This window comes from Mauremys reevesii, linkage group 10, assembly GCF_016161935.1.
Source record: "Mauremys reevesii isolate NIE-2019 linkage group 10, ASM1616193v1, whole genome shotgun sequence".
Classification (NCBI taxonomy): domain Eukaryota; kingdom Metazoa; phylum Chordata; order Testudines; family Geoemydidae; genus Mauremys; species Mauremys reevesii.
The window spans coordinates 76,326,541-76,346,098 of NC_052632.1; the positions used below are offsets into that span (position 1 = coordinate 76,326,541).

The following is a 19,558-nucleotide window of genomic DNA, read 5'->3' on the forward strand; positions in this document are numbered from 1 at the left end:
CCCCAAACGATTCAGTTTTTCATGCATTAAGACAGTGCTGAATAGTCTGAGCTATAAAGACAGCAAAGGGATATTTAGAATCCAAACACAGGAAGCCCCTGTTTTCACTGAAGTGTACAGAAACATTCATGGCAAAGCCTAGAATTCTCAGGTGTGTGTAACTTTTTTTGCACTGGGGATTACGTAGCCAGATGTTGCTCCCTTTGTTTGTTATTTCATTCACAGATTTTATGGCCAGAAGGACCATGATGACACTGTAGTCTCATCCTCTTACATAAGGGCAACAAATTTCACCCTTTTAATTTATAAAGGAAACACACACACACACACACACACACACACACACACACACACACACGAACAAGCTACCTTTTTCAATGGGGAGTTTCGCTTTGATAGTGACCCTCTAGCCACAGGAACCTTCACTTACTGACCCAAACTTTCCAATTAGCACATCAAAACCCTAATTCCATTTACCCAGCTCATTTTCCCTTTAATATCAAGATGAATAAATCCTCTGCCCCTCCATCAGGAGTTCCCTTATCTTTAAACAAACCTTTATGAAATTAACCATTTCCTTTGGCATTTTTTGCTAATAAGCAAAGGAATTTGCATTGAAAAAAGAGCTGGGCCTGGAAGAGGATTGGGAATGGCAAGGGGGCTAAGGGGAAGAGAGCAGACAAGACCTTTGGGAGCTACATACCAGGCTCAGGATACAGCAGACGTGCCAAACCCGTGGGAAAAAAAACGCAGAAACTGGGCTTGTTTTTAGCTGAATTGGCTTGTGAGATGCTTATTGGCTAGTTTTTGGCTTGTAGCTTGTTGCTTCTTTTTTTGGATCAGCTCCTGGCAAGCAGGGGCAAGGGGGCGCGTGTCAGGACTGCACAGTGGGCCCACCGCAGTCCCAGGCTGCACGCCGGGGGGATCTAGTCACACCGAGTGTTGGGGTTCTTAGGGATTGGCATGTTTTGAAATGGGATTAGCTTGATTTTTGGCTTTTTGTGAAAGTCGGGGTGCTTATTTACCACGTCAAAGTTGGCAGCTGTGGGATATATTGGCCTACATTTTAAGTTTCTGAATCTTTTGGGGGTGGCAACAGTTTCCAATCAGCACCCATAATGGTGGTTGTGGTGGTAAATAATCTGTTCACACTTGAAAACTAAACCGGCTGGACTGAACCCAGCAGAAATGCAAATTACACAAGGCATTAACCCATGTGCGAGCAGGGAATGCCCATGGATTGGCATTCAATGAGCATGAGCCATTAGAGTCAGAGTCACAGCTCCTACAGTTAATCCAGTTTGTGTGAGACCTGGATTTTCCTGGGAATGAAGCAGATGCCACTGGGTGGGGATGCAGGGGAGGGCTGAAGTGGGGAGCCTACTTTATTTGACAGCCTTCTGCTAGTTGCTCTCCCTGCTACACTCCCTCTTCCACACCCTCAGCACGCAAGTTATTCTTGTTTGGCTTTGTCACTCACACCCAGCGTGGGACTTACCTTGTCATTACATCCGGCCTGAATTTGGCCTCAAGATGCCCCGGGAGTGGCCTTTGCTTAGTCCAGGCTGAGTTTTGTGCTCATCTCTTTTTAAAGCAGGCAGAAAGCAACGTCATTGCTCCTCCCGCAGCCAGGCTCAGGCAGCCGAGACGCATTTCTGACATGATGTGTCGGCAGCCTTTGCCCAACAAGCCAATATACTTATCAGCGCTGAAGTGGCCACGGCTGTGCAGGCTGGAAGGTCCCTGCAGCCTATTTGGAAAGGATCTGGATATAACCCTGGGCCCAGCATTCTGCCCAGCATTTCCGCTCTCCATTTGCTAAGACAGCGTGATCACATACTGCTGCCGCCATGGTGTTTCCTATTACACTGCTAGAACCTAACTCTGTAGTATCAGGGGCCTAGAGATACTTTAGTTATGGGAAGTGTTATAAAAAAATCCAATCCTATTCCTTTCCTTTAAGCAGGTAGAAGACCCCATGAGATTACAATCTATTTCAGGGGGAGACCTTGGAGGCTGAATTCCAAATTTACAGCGATAAACAGTCTAACAAAGCCCGCCTAACCATGGCAGACACACGCCATAATTCAAAATAAGCAATGGAAACTGCTGCTGCACACAAGAGAACACAACACAAAATGGCTACAACCCCACGGCATGGAAAAGAATGCAAAAGGCAGCCAGCGTGTTTTGGAGAACGGCAAGTGAAGAGATGATTGCTAGGCTGTAAATCAGAGGCTAGGTTCTGATGATGCTACAGACTTGCAAGAGCTTCCGAAATCAGAGGCTGATTTACACCTTGGTAACCACCTCTCCCCATTCATTATTTGCACACAGAAAAGAGAGAGGTTTAAAATACTGGCAAAGCAAGGAACCATTTTGTTCTGCTGATTTCTTTGACAGGAGAACGCTGGCAGTAGGCTGGTGGTGTGACCCATGGGGCAGCATGATTGCTAAGTGCTAATAAGGGAATCGGGCTGTTCCATCGCCATGTCAGTAATGGGCAGGAGAGTAACACGGAGACTGCATACAGCAATACCTGGCACAGCGGTCAGTCAGGGGGTCGGATCCGTGAGGATAAGGCAGTCCTATGCCATGGGCTCCAATAGATTTGCAGCGCGATCATCGGATTGTTAGGAAGCCCAATACCACTGTGTGAGAAGGCAGAGGCACAAGAATTTCAGGCTTGCTTCAAAGAACAAGGGGACAGTCAATACAGCCACAGACAGTAGCCTGCAAGCACTGAGAGTCTAGCTCGCCTGAGTTCACTGGGGCAAAAGGATAAAGTAGAGTCAGAGTCACTGTATCTTGCCTGGAGATGGCAATGGTTTCTGGGAATATTCATTTGACTGTTAACTGAATTCATTCCGTCTGCCTTTGAACCCCTTGTGGATTTGCTTTCAGAGAACATTGGTGCAAGATCACTAGTGTAATGCACTGGCCTAGTGGATGATAGCATAACCCCTCTGGTGGCTGGCTCTATGACTACATCCTCATCTACTTTGGGTACATCCAGACTACCCGCCGGATTGGCGGGTAGCAACAGATTTATCAGGGATCGATATATTGTGTCTCATCTAGACGCAATATATCAATCCCCGAACATGCTCCCGTCGACTCCGGAACTCCACCAGGGCACGCGGAGGTAGCGGAGTCGATGGGGGGAGCCGTGGCCGTCGATCCCACGCCATAAGGACCAGAGGTAAGTCAAAATAAGATAGGTTGACTTCAGCTATGCTATTCCTGTAGCTGAAGTTGTGTATCTTACATCGACCCCCACCCCCAGTGTGGACCAGGCCTATGAGAAGTAGAGTTCTCCTGTGGCTTGAGTGGTAGGGCCTCAGGCCTCACCAACAAACCTTGAGGTCAGTGTATCTGATCAAGGCTCATGACACCAGTATGAATGGTCACAAGAACCAGTCTGAAGCTAGCACCTTCTATCTCAGACAGGGGTGTTCACTTTGCCCAACCATTCACAGCAGAAATCCAGTTGTAAAAGTCAGGCTCATCCAATCAAGAATAGAAACAATATCACATGGATTATACGACCAATCACAACTCAGAAGCCATTCAGATTTCAAACAGCCTGGAGAGGTTTTCCCAGATAACATCAAACATCGGCTACATGTGAGAACACTGGGATCTGGGGAAACTGATCAGAGAAAGGAGCAGAGTTTGTTGTTCCAAGGGGGAAGATTTCTCCTAGAATTGAGGCACAGCCTTGCCTTCGCTAGGAAAAAGGGGGTCTCCTTACTTAGTGTTAGGGAAAGCCAAAGAGTATGTCTACACTGCAGCTGGAAGTGAGCCTCCTGGCCCAAACAGACGGACTCACACGAGTGTGCTAAAAATAGCTGTGGTGCTGGCTGGGGCTAGCCACCTGAGCTTGGACCAGGAGGGGTCGGGTGGGCTTGGACTCAGGCAGTTAGTCTGAGCTCCCGCCCATGTTGCAGCGTCCACACTATTTTTAGCATGCTAGCTTGAGCAGAGCTAGCCCAGGTCTGTCTCCCGGGCTGGGAGGCTCACTCCTAACTGCAGTGTAGACATACACTAAGAGACTGGGACACCCTCCCGACAGCAGATTGGCAGTACCGGCCAATGGCACAGCTGAGCGAGACAGTGGTGAGCGTCTGGAACTCGAAGGCACATAGGGATCAGTGGGGAGAAGGAAGAGGGAGGTGAGAGCAAGAGAAGCTGCTTTGTTTGCCTCCAATTCTCAGCACTGCAGAGATCTTGCGTTTGGATCTGTCACTGCTCTCCTCCCACAGCCCATCTTTCATCTCGGCTAGTACCGGAATCAGTCTCCCATTTATCACGGCGATGTCAGAGTACCAGCATTAGGACGTCACAATGCGATCCAATGCCACAGCCCTTCTCCCCTTTGCCCTGCTCTAGCATCTTCCAGCCAAGGATCTCAAAGCATGGTACCCAACATTAATAAACTAAGCCTCCCAAGTCCCCGTGAGGAAGGGAAGTGTTACCCACACTCTGCACCTGGAGAGAGCGGATGATCAGGACTCACTCCCGCCCTGTGGTCACTGGGAACAGGGTCAGGCTCTGGGTGACCAGCTCAAAGGCTCTCTGAACATGGTAAAGCTGATTTAGAGCCCAGGACTCTTATTTACATGGTGGGGAGATGGACTGGGAAAGGGGGAAACCCGTGTTTAAAATAAAGTCATTCAATAGGGAGTTAAAATGGAAGGGGACATTGGCTGGGGCAGGAGGAAGGAACACAGCACACGGCGAGGGCGTTTTGCTGCTGTTTGGGGGAGGTAGGGCAGTTATTACACTCTCCAATAGCTCTGCGGTCTTCACATTCCCCTCCCGCCCGCCCCACAGAATTCACCAATCAGTTTTGAACAAACGTGAGAAACGTCACCTCAGGCTGTACTTGGAGGGACTGAAAACAGGGCTTTGGCTACTAGATTGCAGCGTGTTGTATGCCACACGGCTCACTCGGGCAGGCTATTTCCACCTCCAGCGCTAGACTGGATCAGCATTCACCCCAGCACCTCGGGGCTTCCCTACGTACAAAGACAACACCTCCAGGATGGGAAAAAGACTCCCTGGCCACTCACAGATTAAACACGAGCCCCTCGCAAACATGATGTGGAACTTCATGAAATGGGTTAGACCATTTAGTGCCCTTTGGCTCTTCTTTCCCCACTGTTTCTACAGGCAATGAACTATGCCAGGTAATTATTATTAAGAAGGGCAAACTATGCCCCAAAGTACATGGCCAGAGGTCCACCTGCACAGGTCAGCTTGTAGGCTTAGGGCCCAATGGTGTGTGTGTGTGTGTGTGTGTGTGTGTGTGTGTGCGTGTGTGTGTGCGTGTGTGTGTGCGTGTGCACCAGAGTAGTGCCAACAAGCCCCAACTGGAATCAGGGCCCTCACAGTGCTAGACACACACAGTAAGAGTCTCTCTCCCCTGAAGACCTTACAGTTTCAGCAGGCAAGACAGGTTAGGAGAAAGGGAATCTGATCCCCACTTTACAAAAGAGGGAACGGAGGCACAAAGAAATTAAACGGATTTGCCCAGGTCTGTGGCAGAGCTGGAATTTGAATCCCCAGCCCCCATATTTAGATCCAGTGCCATAAGCATCCTCTCTGAATAAAGAGAACGTACCTTTGGTGTTCTGACGTGTTCATTCTTTTGTATGGGGGGAGAGAAATACATTCAAAATATTAGACCAAAAAGGACTGATCTTTTCCTGAGCGACAGTCCAGCTCCTTTACCCCGGATAGTGCTGTCTTTCATAGCACGACGTCACCAAGATTGGTTAATAACCGGGTGATCTGGAACATACAGTATCTGTCTTTACCAATGAGTTCAGTTCTGTTTATTACAATCGTTATTGCACCATATTGCAATAGCAATGGATTATTTGAAACATGCTGTTCTGAGGTTTAACTCTGCCCTTTATCTTTTACACAGCTGTTAATCCTCAGTACACATGTTTCCTATCAGCCATTGGTATTTAACATACAATAAGTGTCTTATTAAATCTAAACTATAGGTTTATTTTTGGAGCCTCCATACAAAGTGTTACTCATGAAATGGAGAATAAAAAACAAAACAAAAACAGGCCGTGCTGTCTGGGCTCCCCCTTGGGATATTCAGGGGAAGGAATGTTTTACTGGCAGCCCGTTCACCAGCTACAGGCAGAGACATGCTCACCTGGGGCATGAAATATTCAGGGAGGCTGGGAAGCATGCGATGGTACTTTGTATAAGGCAAGTTTGCTTAACCTTTAGAGCGGAGACGCCAGCATTTTAACTCTGCAGACGTGGGGTCTGTTAACATTTATCAGCTGTTGGGGCTGGACTTGCAGACATGGGAATGTGTGGGAGAGAGTCGGGCCTTGCCTATGCTAGAACAGTGTATCGCATTAACTGTACCAGTATGGTCAGAGCAGTACAACCCCAGGAGCATGGACAGTGATGGTGCTTATGCCTATATAACGGTGTACAGATCAGGCCTTAGTTATGCACCACACCAGAAGGTGCTGCAGAAAGGAGCTAGAAAGGACAAACATGCCGTTTCTGGAAGCAGCACCCCTCTGCCTGTTCCCTCCAACCATTACATGGTACTTTGTTTCCCCACAAGCTGCAATGCTGGACCTTTTCAATATCCTAAGAATGTCTGACTCTCAGGACACCGACTTCCTGCTCTCCAACAGGCCGTCCATTGGGATATACGTGCAAAAATGTAAGCTTTGGCATTTTGGTTCTTGTTATCGTTGGACATGGCAGGAGAGCACTTGGGCTCCGACTCTTGGACAAAGCCTGGAGGGGAAAGGCTTTGAGGGAGGTAGGGCTAGCAGAAGGGACAGCTTTCCTGAGCATAGTTTTATACACAACTTCACCCTGACAGAGACTTTGAGCTGCCCTTTGGCTCTCCTATCCGTTTGCAGATCTCCAGAATAGCTTATAACGGAGTTGGGTTTTAGACTGGTTTAAAAAAAGAAAAGCTGTCACCTGGCACGTGGTGTGAACTCAGCCTGTAGATTGTGTTAAGAAACATTTCATCACACAGTTACTATTAATAGAGTCTGTTTCATGGCTTTTTAAAAAACCTGATTTTGGTTGGATTTCAACATTCCCCATGCAGTGTCTGTAGGCTAAGCATTCCAGCACCGGCTAGTCCTGTAGACATATGACACCTTTCACCTCAGTAAGGCCCTGATCCTGGGCCATTTAGTTGGGGATTGGTCCTGCTTTGAGCAGGGGGTTGGACTAGGTGACCTCCTGAGGTCCCTTCCAACCCTGATATGCTATGATTAAAGTCAATGGGAACTCTGCAACTGATTTCACTGTGTGTAGGATCAAGTGTTATCTGAGCACTAGCGTATGACAGCCAGGAAGTGAAATGGACTTGGGACAAAAGTGAAAATGACAAGCCCAGGTTTGCTAGTGGAGACTGGAGGGGAAGGAAGGGGGAGCTAAAGAATAGCACCAATAGCAAGAAGCATCTTGGATTTTTGAAACTGTCCTTTTTAAACATGCCAGATATTATTCATACCATCAGCAAGGAGAATTCTTTGTGTTTTAACCATCCGGTGGTCCCTTTTAATGTAGCCAGGTAAATAAAGACAGCAGCCTAACGCTCATAAACGTCCCTACCATAACAAGCCAGTGGGTGGGATGGCACAGCCAGAAATGCACAGAGGAAAATACTGTAGCATGAGCTCTTGACTGGGGCAGAGGGGTCACAACCAGGTTTCAGGGGATCAGGGCCAACATCGAACCACTTTCTGGCTAGATGGGAAGAAGTGTCCTGAAAAATTTGCTGTACCATGGTGATGGTCGGGAAGAGGTTTTGAGAACGTACTGCGGGGACCACTCCTGCACTGGTAGAGACTGGGAACAGATTAGATCACCAGATGGTGCTTTCCCCATCTCTGAGGGCCTATCTGCATTGATAAAAAGGTGTAGTTTTTTACCTCATGGTAACTTACACACAAGCTATCCCAAGGTACAGAAACACCACGAAGGCCAGGCACTCTAGTTTTAGTACAAGGTAAACAGCCTTATCCCCCTCCAGGGTTTGACTTCGGGGGTTTAACCTCACGATAAAAACAGCGTGCCTAATCTGCCCTGTTTTCACCTCAGGATAGTGGAGGTGTGTCAGTTACTCTGAGGTAAAAAAAAAACAAAACCCACCACACACCTTCATTAGCTGTGAAGACAGGCCCTTACTGCGGAAATCCTTCAAAGGCCAGACTGAGCCTCAACTAGTGAAGGAAGCAAATGCTAAGGAAAGTACTTACAAGAGGGTGCCCAAGAGGCGTGCAGCTTTCCGACTGACCCAGGGAACCCTGACAATCGGTGGCGGAGCACATACTACTCCAGGAAGCCCCGCTGCCGTGAGGCATGCATGGCGGTACTACGCTGACTGAGAGTCAGCGCTGCAACTGAGAGCAGACCCGCTGTAGTGCTTAAGTGAAGATGGGGAGCTTCTCCTGTCTACATAGTTAATCCAGCTCCCCGAGAGGCAATAGCGCTGTTGACCGGAGATGCCCTCCTGTCAGCACAGCACTGTCTACACAGCGGGTTAGGTCGGTATAACGGTGTTGCTCAGGGGTTTCACACCCCTGACTGACACAGTTATACCGATATAGGTCTGTAGTGGAGACCTGGACAGAGTAGGGAGAATGCTGCTGGGAGCTGCAAATACAGTCAATATACACAAAGCGTTCTGCTTGGGGCGAGCAAGGCAGCAGAGTGACCATCTAGAACACAGCTGCAGGAAAATGAGACCTGTTTTTTTCCCCTAATGGGACACCCCTACACACACAGCTACAATTTTATCAGCATCTGACCTTTATACAGTTGCTTAGAAACAGACTTTATAACCTGATCCGACACTCCCTGGCCACTCCTTATTGGGTACAGATAATGGGACATTAAGCACTACATAAGAGACATCTATTAACAGACAGGCTGGGTGGTCATGCTAAAGGAAAGGCTGCATTGTAGCTGTTCTGAGAGCAAGTACTAGCAACGCCACTACAACTACAACAAACACACAGGGAATAATGAATGGATTGGCGTTGGAATCCCCTCCACCAACAGAACAATTTTTTCTCATGCCTCCCATGAGCAAAGCTTCCACCCCTTTGTTGGAAGATACATGTTGTCTGTAGTAGCGTTTCTTCTATGGCCATCTTGGCCAAGTAGCCTCTCAAGGTTGCTCAGGGCATTACCAGATCAGAAGCGCAAATGTCACCCGCGCTCTGGGAGGAGGGCACGTGTTTGAAGGCAGGAAGCATTGTGTCAGATGAAAAGCTGCCCAGGATCATCTGCTCACCATTCAGAGCCAGGGTTTGAGACCCAGGAGCGGAGGGAGTACCCGCAAGTCGCACAAGAGAACACAGGCCTTTTGAGCAGGCAGTGTGGCTGTCAGATGGAGGGAAGAGATGGCCAAGAGACTGAAACGGCCCACAGCCCAAAACCACCAGCTTTAATGGTGTCAGTGCACCGCTGAAGTGGAAGCTATAGCACAGCTCCTTTGCAGCGGCCATCGGGGGCCACATCTTGGTCTCTGCGGCTCAGGCTCTGAAGCGTGCACGCATGCGGAGAAGGAGAAGCGCCGTTACACAAGAGCACTTGTAGGGCTGCTGTTTCTACTGTCCTCTCTGCCTTTCCAGCATCTCTGGGGAGCCTCTCCGCTGCTGAAAGGGTGCAAGGGGAAAATGACGTTTGGAAGCAGAGCTAGTTGAAACAGGGTTGATTTTTACCATGGAAGTTTGAGAGAAGATGTACAAGTTTCATTTCATTTGAAATTTCTCACTTTTAATTAAATACATTGAAGTGGGGGGAAAAATGTGTTGCATTTTGAAAAATTCCATTTCAAAGGGAAGTTCTTTTCATGCCTGCACTTCTTAAAACACAAAAACAATCCCCACCCCAGCATTTCCTTTCCCTCCTCCCCCACTTTTTCAAGTTTTTTGGAAACAAAAAGGTGTTGCAAAAAAAAAAAAAAAAGTTTGACAATCAGCCCATTTTCATCCAAAACAACACTGTCAAATATACGTGGAGAGGTTCCTATTTGGCCAAGATCACTTCTGTTCCTTCTCTCTCTGCCCACTGAATAATCCAATCAAACAAAGGCAGTGTCACCCTACAGGACTGAAATGCACCTGCACACTGGAACGAACACACACACACACACACACACAGGACATGGGTGCACGGAGCTCTACAGCAAAGCAGCCTGTGGTGCTGGAATGAAATAGTGGTCACTTGCCTTGAAGCTTCTGAATTGCTTTAATTTGCTCAGTCCCCCTAGTGATGGCACGTTTGTAAATGACAGAAGCGGGCTGCCGCCTGCAGCAGTGCCTGTCTCCCCATTTCAATTTGGAGCAGTGACGGTTGCTACAGTGATGAGCTTGCAGCTTAAGGAGAGTGGGAGAGCTTCGGGGCTCTGTTGCAGGCACTTTCATTTGCGGCAGGGAGAGGGAAAGGGCTCAGAGGTCAGGTAGGGCTCAATTCCTCAAGGTGCTAGGCACTCCCTGCAAACATTCTCAGCACAGATGCCAGAAAGCTTGTGGGTGCTCAGCACTTCCCAGGATCAGATCCCTTCCAGAGCCAGGGGATGGAAGCCAGGTCTCAGGAGTCAAGATAGACTTTTTTTTAAATGCTTGCTCCTCCTCAGTGAGGGCCCTTCATTGCTGAAGCATGACACACGCCATCCCTTCCAAAATGCAACATGAAATATCATTCTGTTTCTAATTTGGGGGTTGAAAATAACTTTCCATCCTCCCTTCCAAATGAAGCCATAAAGTCGTCACTCCAAAAAACCACTGAGAGGACGGCGTGAGAAGGGGGGAGAAGGGGGAGGGAAATGACAAGATAAAATTTAGTGGAAAATAGCGGGGGTGGGGTGGGGCAGAGGGTGGGGGGAAGATGATTGCCACTTATCTGTAAATGATCCCAAGAAAAACCAGAACAGTTAAATATAAAGCCGTCTCAGTGAGCCTCTAGAATTAGACAGTTTAATCGTGGTCTTGGCATTTGCCTTTCCAGTCCCAGCGGGCAAACTTTGACCATAGATGGTGTTCTCATGCAAGGGGTTCAGATTGTCCCAGGGATTCTGCATGCAAACAGGCCCACGATGAATCTCCCAAGTACCTCACAAGGGAAAAGAAAATGAGAGTCTGGAAGGAAATGAGACCCTGATGTTACCAGTGCCTCCTCCTCTCCCCATCCTCCAACAGCCACAAAACCTGGTGCCATTTTCAGAGGGTTCTAACTTACCACTGCAATGGTGGGATTCCCCAGCCAAACACAGGTACCTGCCCCATGAGCAGAATAGGAGACAACCTAGCCTGGGTCACTCTTGACATGGACCCCTGAGTAGCATCATCTAAACTTGGAAGTCTCAAAACAAATCAAGAGCTCTGAAGGCTCAGGAGAGTTTCTGGACATTAGGAATGTGACATTCTATACCTTGGGGAAGTGTCCTGGAACCCGCATATTCCACATTTTCATATAATCGTGATCTTGCATACAAAGCATGCCTTGTAAGGTATCAGGGGAAAGGGTCTGATCTGCTGAAAGTCATTTCTCTATCCATAGATATGTATCATTAATGCACATGAAGTTATGAGAATTGTGTTGTATGGTAGTCATTAAAACAAGCTTTAAGTTGGGAAATCAGCCAGATATTAGCTCCCCAGAGGCAACAGCAAGGAAAGTAGCCAACACCCAGGCGGAGTGTCAATCAACCCATCAACAACCATTGTCCAGCAAGTATCAGGGGTAGCCGTGTTAGTCTGTATCCACAAAAACAACAAGGATGCATGAATCTGAAGAAGTGAGGTTTTTTACCCACAAAAGCTTATGCCCAAATAAATCTGTTAGTCTTTAAGGTGTCACCAGACTCCTTGTTATTGTCCAGCAAGGGAGCTATGATGCAATGACTCACCTGCATGAGGCCACATCAGGGGAACTGCTCAACCTTGCCTGGAGACTCAGTAATGCACCCAGACATGCCCGGACTTGTGTTTTCCAAGCACATGGACTGAGGGTATAAAACAGATAGTGGCCACATGCTTGGCCTTTTCCCTTCACACACCTATGCTGCAAGCAACAAGGACACTCTGATGACTCCAACTGAGGGGACTGGCCCAGATTTCAAGGGTGAAATCTGTGTACTGTGAACTGCAATATCCAGTGGGGTGAGAAAAACTGCTTAATCTAGTTGTTGCCCAGCCTAATAGGGTTGAGAGTTTAGCCTGCCTGCTTATATTTTACTTTATTTTGGTAACTAACTGACTTTTTGCCTATCACTTAATATCTATTGTTTGTAGTCAATTAATTTAACTGTTTATCTTTACCAGTGAGTTTGCTTGAAGTGTGTGGCAAATCTGCTCAGGTTTTGCAAAGATAGCTCATTGGCCTACTAAACCCAGGGTTGTGAGTTCAATCCTTGAGGGGGCCATTTAGGGATCTGGGGCAAAAATTGGGGATTGGCACTGCTTTGAGCAGGGGGTTGGACTAGATGATCTCCTGAGGTCCCTTCCAACCCTGATATTCTATGATATTCACTTTCCATTGATGAAGTGGTGAACCAATAAATAAGTTTGCATTGCTCATCTTACGCAGTGCAAGACGGTATATTCCTGGGGTACGGTGCTGGGAGCTGGGAGGATTTGGCTCTGGTGCCTTTCTCTGTGTGATTCATGAGTGGCTCTGGGAGCATTACATGCAATCTAGGTGGGTGTGGGGCTCCACATGTGCTTGGCTGAGTGATAATGCCTAGAGGGGTTTTCTACTGGTCCCTAGCAAAGCATTGTGAGAGACAGCCCAGACTGGGAAGTTAAGGGCGCACAGTGGTCCCACAGTCCCAGGCTGCGCCCCGGAGGGATCCCATCACAAGGAAGCTAAAAAAAAGGCTAAGTATCAGCTGCAGAGTTGGAGACACCTCCCACCCTTAGGAGGTGCAAAATTAGGGCAGGAGAAGGGCACATGGAAATCAAACAGGAGAACTGGGAACCAAGGGCTTCTTACAGATGGATGCTTCCCCCAGACCAGTTGCTTAAAGAACCCCAAACTGTCCATTCATCCTGATGTTCCATGTGCACAGCGGCTGAACTCGTGGGCAGAATTCAGCAGCTCCCCGTAGCAATGAAGAAAATCTTTCAGCGCTTTCTGTATTTTCCAGTACAGATGAGCCCAAGCTGCAGAATTCAGATCTGGATCCAAACTGCTCTCAAATCTGACATTGTCCAAACTCAGGGGTCTTATTTAGCCCACTGCAGAGATTGGGGGCAATCAGGAATTTCAGATTCAAGCTTCCCCAAAGCTCCAGGCTGCTGAGATCCAGAGCTTCGGTTCTGACCCATCTCTAATTTTTGGATGGCAGTTTGACAACAGAACGTATTTCAAAACACAGGGCAGGCCTACTCATGGGAAGCTTGGAAAAAACATTCTGTTGAGATGCATCTAGACCATATGTTCTGTATTTTTCTTCACTCATTTATGTAAGCAGGGATATTTGCATGAAAACAGGCTAACAGCGCATTAGTCTGAGTAATATTTCCAAAGGGGCCTCTTTTGAGCTGCTAGAATTGCAAATGCAATTTTGCACTCTGATTTTGCATAGCCACGCTTGGGGTCACGTGAAAACTCACCCTAGCCCATACAAACCACAGCCAGGCACACGGACACCAATGCACTTGTGTATGCATAATGCAAGTTGTTGTACGTGCTGATACTAGGATATGAAAAGCTGCACAGGCAAGACAGAAACATGCCAGATTCCCTCTGCAGTTTCAGGGATGAATTCAGGTGCAGCCTCTAAAAGTCCAATCAGCTTATTCCCCATCCAAAAGTGTAATCCTCCATTAGTGGCATCATAATTTCCATAGCAAACATTCCAGACAGAGCAATGCCTTCAGGTGGAGAATGAGTAAGTAGGCTCTGAAGGTCAAGGATCCTGGAAATTTTCATTCTAACATCCCTAGAATAAAAGAAAAATTATAAAGAACAAAAGATGGAAAATGTGACAGGCAAAGTTGTCTCTACACATGAAGTATTTTCCATGAGTCATGAGTGGGTTTTCCTGAGCATAGTAAGAGCAGATCACTCAGCAGATCAGCAGACAACTGCTCCTTCACGGTCATTCACAGGCCAGCTCAGGACAGATCTACACTACAAACTTGCATCGGTGCAGGTGCTCCGATGCAGCTGCGCCACTGTAGCGATTCTGGTGAAGACTCTCTAAGCTGACGGGAGAGCGTGCTCACGTCGGCATAACAACTCCACCGCCGCGCTGCCTACACAGCATGTTATGGTCGGTGTAACCACGTCGCTTGGGGTGGGATTTTTCACACCCAAGAGATGTTGTTACCCCAAAGTGAGTGTGTAGTGTAGACCTAGCCCTGGCCTCATTTATACATCCTTTTTTCCAGTCCTCCTCCCTGCCCTCTTCCTGCTTCACCACACCCTCTGGATCCTCCTCCTTCCTTTCATGCTTCCTCTGGCTTTGGGAGTTCCCTCTCAGCCCAGTTGCTGCAGGGTTGCCATGGTCTCTTCCGCACATCCACCCTTCTCACCCCAGCATTAACTCGGCTACATTCAAAGCACTTGGCCTGCAGGCTGCTTGGGGCAGGGGCCAGCTCTTCATTCTCTTTAGGAAGCACCATACAAACTTATGACACCAAGTAACCTGCATCGCCTCCCTCTGGCCGAAGAGCCATTTGTGACCATTGTGCCATCTTGTTTAAGCCAAGTTCCATGCGGCAAGGACCCTATCCCAGTGTGTTCTGTACAGTGCCTCACTTTCTCTTCACGTTGAAAGACACTTAAATGGCTTCTCTGTTTCAAAAGAAAGAATCCCCCCATTCCCCAAACAAAGCCAGGCTCATTCTGGCTGCTCGGCGGGTTTGTAAATCAGAAGTGTTCAGCATGTGCCACTTAGCGTGTTTTCTCATTTTCCTCTTGTAGCTCCTTTCTCCGGGGGCCAGGCCAGGGCTGTTTGGTGAACTGTCTTGGGTTCGATTTTGGATGGCAAAGCCCACACCCCGAGCATCAGCGATCTAGCCAGCCAGTGCAGGGCACTTGTTTGCACAGGACGGTTCCAGTCTGTGTCCACTGCTCACCCTTTATGGGGCTTAGAGGTTCCTTAGACCCCCAACAAAGACATCCAGGATCTGGTCAAAGCACAGCCTTAAACCCAGCCACCCAATGAAAACACAGTTGGGTGGCAACCCATAGGTGAGATCTGCTGAAATTTCAATACTTGACTCAGGTTTATTTCTATGGTAAACAAGGGATCAATTTGGATGGAAAATTGGTTGGGGGGTAAGGGAGTTGAATTTTTCACCCCCCGCCCCCAACAACACAGTCAGGGAGAGATCCCCCACGTGCCAGTAGACTGAAGCTCTTCAGAGAGCCAGGCTGTCCCAGTGCTGTCACACGAGTGCAATTACTGCAGAGAGAGGCCATGGCAGGAAAATGAAACAAACAGTTTTGATTTATTGTTCTCGAAAAGAAATGGAGCATGTTGAAAGAAAGCACAGGAAGTCCTGGGGATAATAAATCCTGCTTAGGAGCAGATAAAGAAAACGTGCTTCAATTCTCGGGGACAGCAAGGGGGTTATTGGGAGGGCGGCCGATTAAAGTTTAGGGAGTCTGTTTTCAGAGCAGTTGTTACAAAGCCACAGTCAGAGCTTCTGCTGCTCCAGTAGAAATTGAAATTTACAAATCCGACTCCAGCCAGCATGTGGGTTTGGTCTAATTGAAGGGGAGAGGGAAATATTGCGAGCACCCCCTAAATCAGAGGAACCCAGAGTGGCCTTGGCAACTTGACAGCAGCCCAAAGGCTGCACCTAATTAGCATCTATGTTTACATACGAGCAATACACACAACCCTAATATTTGCTTGTACTTGACTCTTCCGAGGCAGATGACTAGAAATTGCTACTTTGCATTCATCAGCAATAAGCCTTCAGCCTCCTCATCTCCCAGTAGTTACAAGGAGAGGGCTAAACAATTGGCAGAGTTCCTAATCTTCGGTTGCTCTTCCTCTCCCATACGTTCGCTCTCCACTGAGGCCCTATCCATATTGCAATTCCTACCACATGAGGGGCAGAGGGATCTGCTGAGGGACCTTGCCTTGAAAGCAATAAACAACAACCTTTACTGCAGTAACACTTAGGGACCCCAGTCCTGGAGCAGGGCCCCGTGATGCTGGACTTATACTTACAATAAAGAGACAGTCCCTGGAAAGCTTACAGTTCAGGAACATGAATGGTGCCTCTATGCCACAGCCAAGGGCTTTTGCAGGGTGGAAGCACCAAGGTTAACACATGCCTCGTCCCAAGGCCAAGCAAAATGGGGGAGTAAGGCCCTTCCCCATGCTACACGCCTTTCTGTAACCAATACATGACACTCACCTGACCCGGCTGAAACAAATGTGGCTGCCCGGGGTCTACACAGCAATATTTTCACAACACAGCTGTGCACCACTGCCTACCACGCCCCCTAACTGTGTTTCCACAGGTGCGTCCTGAGCAGCTCTCCCGTAGTACGTCAGCAGGCAGTAGAGGGGACATGGACACGGACACACCGAGCAGCACCAGCAGCTCCTGGAGCAGCACACTCAAAGCTCTCCTACCACAGAGAGCTGGAAGGAACGAGGAGCAGCCCTCACCATTACATGGGCAAGTGCAGGAAGGCCCAGTTACCCACTCAGTATTAACACTCTAATCTTTGGCAAAGTTGTAGCTTGGCTACACCATGCCACGAGGCACATGGGGTTCCTGCATCGGGGGAGCAGCATCCAAGGGGAAGCTGGTGCTGGAAATCCTGCACTTCCCCTTTGGCCCCATGCACATGGGTGGGAGGGGGCGGGAAGTGGCTCCCCCCCAGCATGTGCCTATGGTGCACCAGCTATAGACCCAGCACAGTTTACTCTCTCCCTGCCGCTGTGGGGAGACCAGGAGAAACACAGCAAGTCAGGGCTCCCTCCTGGGCTTCTCCAGGGGCAGTGCAACCATGCCTGACCCCTTGCTTGGATCTCATGGTAAAACTAGGATTCATGCCTCTTGCAAGAAGGGATTCTACTACAATGAAGAGTCATTCCTAGCATGAGAGAATTTAGCTGGGGGCAGAGCATGTGACCCCATCTTAGTGCTTAAAATGGTAGTGATAGGTGGCCAGAAATGTCTCCAAATCATCCAGGGAACGAGGCAAAGAACTTACAGCTGTAGTGAATCAGTCGCTACGGATTTGACCTGCAAGGACCTGTGCACTCCGGCTCCAACCCAGAAAAGTTCTTATACCCATGGACATCAATAGGGCTTCACATGTGCTTAAAGTTAAGCATGCGCTTACATGTTGTGCTAGACAGGGCCGGAGCGCTCAGCACCCCACAGAACTGAATACTACCACCAAGATCAAAAAGTAACAGAGGTGCTTATGGGTGGGTTTGGGGCAACTTAAAACCTCTTCCAACTAATCAACCAAACAAAAAAAAAAAGATTGTTTTGCTGTGGGTAGAATCAGCACATACTTGTTTCTGGCTGCATTTCCTGGCAGCTCCAGCGAGGAGTTGGCTACGCACGAATTTGGAAGCCTTGTTAAAACCAAGAGAAGTGAACAAAAAAGGCTAAAACTGTTTTCTGAACAGAGGTCGCTGACAAATCTTTGCTCAACGGTGGTCGGCAAAGGCGAAAAAATAAATGTTGCTGCCCTCTCCTGCTTCTGTGTGATGTACAAGGGCCGTATTGGAGTTTTAAGAAGCATTCTTGCCGGCTTGCTTGTTACGGTTAGAATGATCCGGTCCTGGATTCGCTTGCTGTGCTGGAGGAGCTTGGCAAAGCCAAATGGTAGGAGAGCTGTAGCTCAGGTTATATTCTCATAGGCCGTCACTAGCAGAGTCTTCCAAAAATCTTCCTAAGTTCCTTCAGCAAAGAAAGGGAAGCACAGACCTGGGTTTCAAATGGGAAGAAGCGAGCACACAGAAAGAGATTGTTTTAAAAACTTTGAAGCCATTTTTATACCAAGTGGAGGCACAGTCAAAGGCAGGAATGAAAGAGGATCTATCCTCTCGTGGATAGTTCTCTGAAGATGTCCACGCAGTGTGCAGAGAGGCAAAAAAAAAAAGCAAAGGAGGAATAAATAAAAAGGGGGGATAGAGAATAAGACTGAGAATATATTTGCCCTTTATATATATATATCCCATGGCCGCCATCTCGATACTGTGACAGATGTGTGGTCTCTCACCTCAAAAAAATTCTAAAACTAGAGAAAAGGAGAAAAAGAGCAAACAAAAAAATAGGAGGTTTTAGGGGGGTAGAGAGAGGGGAAAGAGGAGGGAGAGGCTAAGACTCTTCAGTTTGGAAAAGAGGAGGGGGAGAGGGGGGTATATAAAAATAATATAAATATTGATGAAGTGGTGATGGAAAAAAAGTTTATATATTACTTATTTCTACATAAAAGAACTAGGGGGAATGAAATGAAATTAATAGGCAAAACAAAAAAAAAAAAAAAAAAAATCTTCTTCTTCTTTTCTTCTTCACTGGAACTTAACTAACTGAGGAACTTGAGGGGGTTGGAGGTTAGGAAGGCTAGGATGTTAAAAAAAAGATAAAAGGGGAAAGGATAAATTAATGGTGGCTAAGTCTGGAATGGAGTGGGGATGGAGAATGGGGTCCCTAGCCTCTGGATGGAGATGGATGGAGAGATGGAGAGAGAGGAGAGAGATCATCATCATATGTTCACAGGTCACACCTCCCTGGGGCTGGCATGGCCACAGATACTGGTAGACAGATACTGGGCTAGATGGACCTTTGGTCTGACCCGGTACGGCCTTTCTTATGTTCTTATGTTATGTTATTATTAAGAGGTTTTAGGTTGCTTAAAATCCTGTCTGATGGTATAAACATTGGAGCTGTAAAAATACAGTCACCTACACCCAGACAAAGTAGGTTAAGGGGTTTGATTCTACTTCCAATCTAGGGGAAAGACCGTTCTGACCATCTCACCAATTTTGTACTCAAGTGTGGGAGGGCTGAGACCCACAGTCCTTTCTGTAAAGCCACAGAAAGGCTCAGGTTTGGTGTCAAGAAGGAGAAACTCTTTGCGGCCTAAAGCCTGGTATCTTAATTGACGAGCCAGTGCAGAAATAAAGCCCTCAGTTCACCAGGGTAATTACACAATACAAAACACACCAGCAAAAGTACCTACATTTTACAGCTTCTCCCTGCAAGGCATGGAAGGCAAACTCCCCACCCCCAGAATGGCCTTTCCATAGATTCCCCAGTAAACTGGATCCAGATGCCCTGCCCTCCTCCCTAGAGCGCCTCAGAGGATTCCTCTGGGTCCAAACATCCCTTTTTAGTGAAACGCTGGCATAGGGGATTCAAGACCACAGGGGCTCTTCTCTGGGTCTGATGGCCTGTGTCACCCATCACACTACGTCAGGGGTTCTCAAACTGGGGGTCAGGACCCTCAAGGGGTGACGAGGTTATTACATTGGGGGTCATGAGCTGTCAGCCTCCACCCCAAACCCCACTTTGCCTCCAGTATTTTTTTCAGGAGGAGGTGA

The 19,558-nt window shown here is 47.9% G+C and overlaps 1 protein-coding gene across 3 annotated transcripts in view; it reads right to left on the bottom strand.

Moving 5' to 3' along the window:
• FBXL18 (F-box and leucine rich repeat protein 18) overlaps positions 1–19,558 on the bottom strand; it is a 141,430-nt gene that overhangs the window by 33,408 nt on the left and 88,464 nt on the right. Inside the window, exon 6 of one of the 3 annotated variants that reach the window (XM_039491608.1) lies at positions 17,900–17,939. The exons of the other annotated variants lie outside the window; for them this stretch is intronic. Within the exon in view, the coding sequence (XP_039347542.1) occupies positions 17,915–17,939 (25 nt within the window). The 3' untranslated portion in view covers positions 17,900–17,914. Of the gene's footprint in view, positions 1–17,899; positions 17,940–19,558 lie in introns of those variants that run through there. 3 annotated transcript variants of the gene reach the window in all.